The 9,570-nt window shown below is 32.4% G+C and overlaps 1 protein-coding gene across 1 annotated transcript; it reads right to left on the bottom strand.

The window, feature by feature from the left end:
* Nucleotides 1-2,044: 2,044 nt before the first annotated feature.
* Nucleotides 2,045-5,374, bottom strand: LOC114321999 (phosphoenolpyruvate carboxylase 2). The gene is made up of 6 exons (XM_028269256.2): nt 5,202-5,374; nt 3,556-3,778; nt 3,229-3,332; nt 3,026-3,113; nt 2,612-2,766; nt 2,045-2,142 (listed from the first exon to the last, which is right to left on the bottom strand). The coding sequence occupies exons 2-6, from the start codon at nt 3,716-3,718 to the stop codon at nt 2,137-2,139; spliced, it is 516 nt and encodes a 171-aa protein (XP_028125057.2). The 5' UTR covers nt 3,719-3,778; nt 5,202-5,374; the 3' UTR covers nt 2,045-2,136.
* Between the last annotated feature and the right edge of the window lie 4,196 nt (nt 5,375-9,570).

Raw genomic sequence — 9,570 nt, 5'->3', positions numbered from 1 at the left:
GGGCATTACAAGAGAACATAAAACACATTAATAATTAGATAGTATGATAAAACAAACCTTGAAGACGATGAAGATGCAGATGAGACTTGTGTGGTTGAAGTGACATTGTTGTCTTGGTTAATAGACGAGGAAGATGAAGAAGAAGAGGAAGGAGGCTGACAAAGACCCGACTTATTCTTTGAAATCTTTAAACAATGTAACCCATTTCATCGTATTTCCGAGATAATAACTTTCTCATCCAACAAATGTCCCACCAGAGGCCGATCAAACTCCGGCAGATCCAAATCCTTCTAGATTAATAATCTAGAAGGATCTCCGACCTCAATATACGTCTACGAGAGAGTGAGAGGGTTGGGAGATCTGCAAACGCCGGTCTACGAGAGAGAGATTGTGAGCGTCAGCAAGAGCGATAGAAGAGAATGAGAGGACATGAGAGGAGGAGGCACTACTACAAATGTAAATAAAGATTACACTTTTTTTGTGTGATGTATATTTTTTAATCACACTTTTCAAGTTTTATTAAAGTGTGGTATTTGAGAGTGTGATTGAAGACGATGTTGAGACTTACATGTTAAAATCTGAAACAGCAACAATATTGAAGAGATCCAAGTCATAGTCAAGACCAAAAAACCTGAATGCATACACAATATATATATATATATATATATATGAGAAAGCATGCTTTAGAAACCACATCAAAGAGATAGATCAAAGTATGCATCCAATGGACAACTTAAGATATATATATATATATATATTTGTTTGATTGTTTCAACATCATACAATGAAACTGGTTGTTTCGGAAAGGAACCATGGTTCTCAACAAGAACCAAACTTATGTCTAAGGTTCAGTTTGGTTCACAAAATCCTGGAACCAAACCACACAGTTTGGTTCTTGGTTTAGCTCAAAACCAAACCACACTGTGTACAACCCTAAAATAAATGTCAGAAATAAAGCAATCAAATAAATGTACAGCCAATTCCAATCACCGACTGAAACTACAGGACACGTTATTATAATTCCCATTTGAATTATTAAAAAGAAAAGAGAAATAACACAGGATGTAACAATAAAGTGACGGAAAGAAATGACAGTTACCTCTATTTTGCATCAGCATCCAGAGACAGTGAATCCCTCATTTCCTTTGCAACAGGCTTATTGGTCAAGGTTTGCTTATATTCACTATCAGGTGTGTCTTTCCTAGACTTCGTTTTGGAACCTTTGCTGATCAAGTTGTACACACTATTCCCCAAGGAAAACTTGTTTCCATCGGTGAAGGACTTACTGACTTTTGTAGAGCCAGTGTTGTTTAGAGGCTTTCTAGTTGTATCCCCCACTTTCTATTTCTTTGAATAATTGGATCCAGTCCATTTTCACACACTGTTCTTTGAAGAATCATCCACTATGGTAATTGAAGACAAATCCACCCCTTTCTGAAAACTAAGATTTAAGTTTCATGGAAAATAAAAACCATAAAAGAGAAGGATGGGAGGGGAGGGGAGGGGAGGGGAGGAGATTTATGCAACACAAAATCATCCAATATGACTTCACACTAAGCATCTCCAGGGATTGATTGACTCATTTATAATGTAAAATAATTATTCTATCTCATTTCAAAATATTTGTTGAAATTTAACCAAGAAGATTATTTTAAATGTTATTCTAGAAACACTAAGTCGCTAAATTCTGCTCTTGATGGAATACCTTCAATTTTTATAATGATAATAGCTAAACTTAACCAAAAAGAATTCTATGATGATCCAATGGGGAAAATGCAGAGTCAACATTAAGATAGTAGTTCAATTTTCCAGAAGAACTCGTACCTCTGCACCAGACAATTTATCAGAAGAACCTAATTCCCCACAAGAGAAACACTGGTGTTGCTTCTTTTGACAGTTCTCACAGAATTTTTTTTTTGTATTGCCTGTAAAATACATACATCACATGTACTTCAGAATGTGCCAACAATCTATCAAACAACATTAACAACCAAAACAATGCAAGCCAAAAAAGAATATATAGTAGAGACCAAAGGATAGCGTACCTCTACTAGTTCATCAGAAAGGCAGAGAGATTCACACATGGATTCAGAACCAGCTTCAACAGTGGCATGAAACGACCTCATGCACCTTCCTTCACAGCTGCATGAAATCAAAATAATAAAGTTACTTGGCCCATATGATGAATGGATGGGGTGGACAGGATGGGGTAACTCTTAGTCATACATCCAAGGACTAACAAACAGAGATCTATAGCAGAGTTCTAAAGGTTTCAAGAACTACATGAAATTTAAAGCCTAATTAGGATGAAATCCATTGAACAGAGAGACAGAGGAAAATTAATTATGAATTTCCATTGCAATGCATACTAAAAACCAAAGGGATAATAACCCTAGTCAATGCCCAATCCATACAGATGAGCACACCCAACAAAACCACATGGCAAAAGTGGATGCATTTGCCAAATGCCAACTAGAAACAGTTGAATAAATCTTTACATGAAATATATGAAATTGCATTGACAAAGTGGAAAATAGGTTTTGGTGGAGATTTAGGATAATAATAAAATATTTAGCAGAGAAAAAATGGAAGCCAGAAGGGAAGGAGATACCTGCTCAATATTGGTGAAAGTTCCTTCCTCTGGAATGTCAGAAATATCATGGGCTAATAAATGGCGAGAGCGTTCACGTGTCTGATATAGCTTATCCCTCACATCACTAAGGATAACACGATAAGGTTCACTTGCAGGAACTTGCTTCCAAAACTCTGCATCATGATAAAGGTCAACAATCGAACACTGCTAACAATGCGCACACACAGAAACGGGGCTGTGGGCTTCTTTATGTGCTTTTGACAATGATTATCTGGTGTATTTATTTTAAATACAACAGACCAAACTGAATTCAAAGTGAAAACACACATTTAAAAGGCTGAGAAAGCAGCAATAAAACACCACCTTGGTTTGTAAATTCTGTGTTGGAAACAAGAACTAGCTAGACAAAACCTTTCTTATTAATCTAATTACCTATGTAGTGTTTTGCATCTCTCTTTGATGATCTGTGGAGTTCTTCGGCTCGAACACGAAGCTCATCACTGCAACGCCACATAGACAACTGGCCAAAAAAAAAAAAGAATTAGAATATCAGTAACAGTTATCGAACATAAAGAAAAATGAGCTCCTTAAAGAATAAAATCACCGAAATAAACAACAATTGAAAGAGTTGAAACCTCAAACATGAGATCCTCAATCTGAGAATGGTGCAAGTTAGCAGCCATCATCCTAGCCAACAAGCAAACATCCTGTGTGACCTCAGGAGTGACCCTTGGATTACCTACATTTGATGCCAAACATATGTTAAGCAATAAATGACAGCGAGAGAGAGAGAGAGAGAGAGAGAGAGAGAGAGAGAGAGAGAGAGGAATTTGGTCTCAAAAGCTGCCCTTAACCAATAAAACCACTTAAATAAAATGAAAACTTGGAAGTATTCATAACTAGTGAAAAATGGCAGTTGAAGTACTTTTTAACTTCTCAATTTGGTAAGAAAAGGATCATACCATCTCGATCGCCACCCATCCAGGATGAGAATTGAATAAGGGGAGCATTGTAAGGAACACATTCATTTATTCCTATGTTCTTTAGAGTTGTATCAACACGCCGTAAAAATTTAGGAACACCCTTCCAGATTGTTTCGTGGAAGTAGCTCATTCCTGCTCTCATTTCATCTTGTGGGGTTGGAGAAGTTCTCCGAATCTCATCTCTTCGAAAGGCAGCTTGAATCTGGCATGAAACAAACAAAATAAAATAAAATTGGTTAAACCTCTAGACACAAATCCAATTACTAGATCAATAGGACATAATCATAACTTTACACTACTATAATGATTAATTAGGTTAAGCATTTCAATATAAAACAACTAAAGCAGATAATTGCAAAGAAAATCAGCGCTGCACAAATGCCTGCCCTCATGGTGATGAGTGATACAACTATATGCTTTCACAATAAGTTTTTCTTTAAGCATAATTAGGGAAAATAATCAAATCAAACATCCATTATTAGTACTTCAAACATAGACAATTAGTGATGAGCTATCAACATTATATCAGAAAAACAAAGAATAATGCACCATAACCTGATTAGAGCAAGCCAAGCCAAGCCCAAAAAAGTACATAAATTGATTAGAGCTAATAATAATGAATTTTTCGAATAATAAAACCAGAACGTCTACCTGTAGGCTTTACAGAATCCGCAAATGCTAGAGCAAGCCAAGCCATGCCCAACTGAGGTTTGATTCATTTACTTCCCAACCCCTTGTATTTACACATACATGTCTATATTTGTATAGTGGAAGAAATTTTAATGTTCAAGGGTTCTTTTAAAAGGGTTTTGTCTCAAATTCATAGTTCTCTGTATATAGTTTTGGATTATTATATGCATTATTCTTTGTATATGTTTTACTTCAAAAATTAATTCAAAGCTTAAGCTCAAGTTTCATTTGATTTTTTTCCCATATTAGACTAGCATATATATACACTTCTGCATATGACTACCCTTAACCAAGTCAAAGCTAAGTATAAGTATCTCAGTAAGTGTTTTTGTGTTGCAATTGAACTGGGTTGTGATTGATTTCCATCACAGAAAAGTTAACAACCAAATCTGGTTTGAATAGTGGTTGTTTTAAGGATTGAGAAGAGTCCAAGATGGCAGATATCAGTCCTACGACTGATACTTCAACAGATGCGGATACTGATAATAAAAATATGAGGGTGATTTCTCTAACCCTTCTTTTTTTCAAAATTTTGTTGCAATTCATACCTAAATGTTTGCTGTAAACTTCAGTTTGAACTCTTTGTTGGGAAATTTTGCTAACTTACTGATATACATTTCGATATCATATTAATATTCAGCATTCATGGGTACAGTTTCAAATTGATCAATTCCTAGCCATGTTGGGTTCTGATGCTAGTGACAAGTCAAGGGATCAAATATACAACGGTTTGATTCGTTTACAAAAAAAAAAAAAAAAAAAAAAAAAAAACCCTAAATGGAGATCAAAATCATAACCCATTTACTCATTTCCCATAAATCAAACCCATACAACATCAAAACACAAAAACAAACAAATCTTAGAACCAGAGTCAAATAGGGAAATAGAGAAAGGAAGAGAGACAAAGAGAGGCAGAGAGAGAGAAATAGAAAAACCTGCTTCAAAATTAATGGGCCTGAGATGGTGTACCGATCACGACGATGAGACGGTGAGCGACGGTGGCCGATGGTCAGTCGATGAGAGGAGACCGATGGGCAGTCGACGAGAGCGAGAGCGAGAGTGAGAGTGACAGTGAGAGTAAGACACTGAGTGTTGATTGGTATTTCCTTTGTGTATGTATTATTCGACACATACAGAGAAATAAACAAATTTTTAAAAAAATTAATAAAATTAAACATAAAATAAAATTAGGTGGCAAATATCCCTCCAAAAACTTTTGATCGCACTTATTCAAAAATTGTGATTAAAAAAATATATATATAATCATACTTATTTAGAAGGTGAGATTAAATATATATATATATATATATATAATCACACTTAATTAAAAAATGACATAAAAATATATATTATCACACTCAATCAAATTAAGTGTGATTAAAATGTCAATCTAATTTTTTTTATCACACTTCTAATAAAAGTGAGATATTTTTATTTGTCAAAGTGTGATCTTTAACTGTTTTTGTAATAGTGAGGTTTACCTAGACGCCGAAGGGGGTACTGCACACGTCGGTGTGGTTAGGGCTGAGCAAGTAATCCGTGAAATCCGTAATCCGATCCAGTCCAGTCCAATCTGATAGGTTTGGATTGGTTTTTTTAATCCGCGGTTCGGTTTCGGATTGAATAATTAAAAATCCGTAGTCTACGGATTAGTTCCGGATTGAACCCCACGGTTTCGGATTGGAACCGATCCGGACCGTATATAAATAGTCTATATTTTTATTATGCATCCTCCCCCATAGTATCTTCTCTTAATTCTATATAAGATCTAAACTCAAACCTAAAACCGTATAATATATTCTTTTATTACTTTTGTTTGTTGTTTTTTAGTTTTAATTTGTAATGGTTTAAATACTTATAGTGAAACCAGTTTTCTTATGGTTATTTAAATTTTAGAACAATATGTCGCTATTATAGAAAAATATGTTGTTATTGTGGAACTAACATAGCGCTATGTTTAAATTTTTATAAAATTAAAGTGTTATATATATATTTTTGTTATTTAATTATGTGAATCGGTGGTCCTAAACCGATCCAATCCGTATTTAAATGGATTGGTTCGGATTGGTTCCATGATTTAAATGGATTGGATTGGATTGGTTCCAATTTTTTAGGAACCGTAGATAACGGATTGGTCCTGGTTTTATCCTAATCCGGTCCAATCCGGACCATGCTCACCCCTAGGCGTGGTCGCCACTGCGAGAGAGAGACTAGGGCAGGGTTGGGTGTGAGAATGAATTAGGGACTTAAGCTTTTGATTTTATTTTTATTTTTTTTTTTGGTGCTTGGCTCCCAAAATTTTTATTTTGCCCCTATTTTTTTAAAAAAAATGATTTAGACCTCTAAAAATAGATATCTAATAGAGCATTAATTTGTCTTTTTCTTCTTCATTTTTTGTCTTTTACTTCACTGTTTTTTTTTTTTTTAATGGGTGGACAGCTCATTAGATAGGGATGTCAATGGATAACCTATCCTATGGGTATCCATGGAAACCCAACCCAAATACATGGGTTTTCCCTTTTTTTTCTTATCCATTGGGTAGGGTAAGTAATATTTTTTAAATATCCATAGGGGATGGGTTGGGGATGGGTACCCACTAATTTCCCCATATGTTTTTTTTTTTTTTTTTTTTAAAGATTCACAACCAAAACTAAATATACATTCAATCTTTTTTCTTTTATTTATTTATTTATTTTTTAAGGTTTACAACCATTTTTTTTTTTAAGATTCACAACCAAAACTAAATATACATTCAATCTTTTTTCTTTTATTTATTTATTTATTTTTTCAGGTTCACAACCAACTTTTTTTTTTTTTTTAAAGATCCACAATCAAAGCTAAATATACCTCCAATCTTTTTTATTTTTATTTTTAAGGTTCACAACCATTTTTTTTTTTTTAAGATTCACAACCAAAGCTAAATATACATTCAATCTTTTTCTTTTGTTTTTTATTTTTTTATTTTTTATTTTTTAAGGTTCGCAACTATTTTTTTGAAAATGGTGTAAGAGTAGGTATGAGAGAAGTCAATCAATGCCGAGTTTTTTTTCTTTTTAAGATAAAAAATTTAGGAAATTAAGATTGGTTTATAAAAATAATTTAACAATCACATTAATAACCATAGTGTACGGAAGAAGTTGAAAAGGATGTAATTTTGCTTGAATGAAAGCTATAGATGATTTTTTTTAATTATTTAAAATCAAAAAATTAAAAATTTTAGTTTGAGATATTGGAGCTCCCACAAGACTTGTGGTTAGAAACCCCATTTTACTTATATAATATGTATATATATATATAGATTTAATAAGAATTTATATTTGTTTTAGATATTTTTTAATATACAAATTATTTTTTAAATTTTTTTTATAAAAATAATTTAACAATCTCATGAATAACCATAATGTATGAGAGAAGTTGAAAAGGGTGTAGGAGTAGGTATGAGAGAAGTCAAAAAGGCTTGTGGGTTTAGAGAAGTCAATAAATGCTGAGTTTTTTTTTTTAAATCAAAAATTTAGAAAATTAAGATTGGGATATTAGAACTGCCACAAGACATATGAGTTAGGAACCCTTTTTCTTTATATAATATACTAGCCTATCATCCGTGCTATGCACGGGATAATTATAGATATTTATATTTGTTTTAGATTTTTTTTAATATATAAATTATGTTTTTTAAGATTTTTTATAAAAATAATTTAACAATCTTATCACTAACCATAGTGTATGAGAGAAGTTGAAAAGAGTACTGTAGTAACTATACACGGATTGTATCTATAATTATTTGTATGAGGGGATTTTAAATACTGATCAGAGAATTTTGACCAAATTGATAAATGCAGGCATGTGAAAAGACATGTGGGTTGAAAAAAGTTAATAAATGCTCATCAGGGAATTTTGACTAAATCAATAAATGTTGAGTTTTTTTTTTTTAAATAAAAAATTTAGAAAATTCAGATTGGGATATTGAAACTCCTACAAGCATTGGGGGTTAAAACCCCCCCTTTTGCTTAATATATAGTATAGATAGATGATAGATAGATAGATAGATAGATTTAATAAGAATTTATGTTTGTTTTAAATATTTTTTTAATATACAAATTATTTTTTTTAAAGATTTTTTTATAAAAAATAATTTAACAATCTCATTACTAGTCATAGTATATGAGAGAAGTTGAAATGGATGTTAGGAGTAAATATGAGAGAAGTCAAAAAGTGGGTTAAGAGAAGTCAATAAATGCTGAGTTTTTTTTTTAAAATCAAAAATTTAGAAAATTAAGATTGGGATATTGAAGCTCCCACAAGGCTTGTAAGTGTTAAACTACATTTTCCTTATAGACAGATATAGATATAGATATGGCACATACCATTTATATCAAGGACCAAAGTACCAGGACAACTTCTGTAATTTTCCCTCATCTAAATTAAAGGGATTTAAAAAGAAAAAAAATTATAATATTAAAAAATGTTCACTAAAAAAATATAGATTAAAAATTACAAATTAATTATTGAAAACTCCATACTAAACAAGGTAATGTTTTCTATTAATTTTGAAAATTAAAAAATTATTATTAATTTTTTCTCTATTTTTTTTTCTCACAAAAAATAGCTACATTAATTATCTTTTTTTTTCTTTTTCTTTTTCTTTTTTTCTTTTTTCTTTTTTTTTTTTTTTTGGTGGAGAGGGGTTTTGACTTGCGATTTTTCTAAAATGGGTGTTCTAGACGGAAAGGGTACAGTTGGTTCAGATAATAAAAAAAAAGTGCTTATGCAAGAGGTGCCTTTACTATGAGAAAGAATAGTCGGTTTTGCATAGGGTGCCTTCTTGGATAATAGTTTCAATACTGGCATGCATGAAGGGCTTAAGTGTGAGACATATAAGAGGGGCTTTAGTGCGAAAATAGAAGAAATGGTTTACAGAGTGTCTTCTTGCTTCACGACTTCAATACTTGTGAGAAAGGAGTAGGCTCAAGTGCGAGAGCGAAATGAGGGTTTGTAGGAAGTGTCTTCTTGGGTCACGACTTGAGTGTCCATGCACATGAAAATGAGTGATAAGGGTCAGAGTGTGTCTCTTGGGGTCACGGTTTCAGTGCTCCGAAACACAAAACCATAGCATATTAATAAAGAGAAATAATTAGTGATAAAATATTTTTGCCTCCTTAAATACAAGAACAGTGAATTTATTATTGATGACGAAATATTTTTGTCTTCCACAACATAACCTTATGAGACGAAAAATATATTCGGAGTCATTACCAAATTCTTTAACTTAATTCAATCAGAATTTATTAGTGATGAAATATGTCA

The sequence above is a fragment of the Camellia sinensis genome, chromosome 9 (assembly GCF_055761805.1).
Source record: "Camellia sinensis isolate YWXY chromosome 9, ASM5576180v1, whole genome shotgun sequence".
Classification (NCBI taxonomy): Eukaryota; Viridiplantae; Streptophyta; class Magnoliopsida; order Ericales; family Theaceae; genus Camellia; species Camellia sinensis.
The sequence above is the reverse complement of the archived record's forward strand: the minus strand, read 5'-3'. Positions and strand labels throughout refer to the sequence as shown.

What these genes read in the sequence shown, in the direction of transcription:
- LOC114321999 (XM_028269256.2), bottom strand. Translation starts at nt 3,718, where the DNA reads ATGAGAGCAGGAATGAGCTACTTCCACGAAACAATCTGGAAGGGTGTT. An exon ending in GATGGGTGGCGATCGAGATG is followed by an intron (nt 3,333 to 3,555) that starts GTATGATCCTTT and finishes CATCAAATGTAG; the next exon opens with GTAATCCAAGGGTCACTCCT. An exon ending in TTGAGGATCTCATGTTTGAG is followed by an intron (nt 3,114 to 3,228) that starts GTTTCAACTCTT and finishes TTTTTTGGCCAG; the next exon opens with TTGTCTATGTGGCGTTGCAG.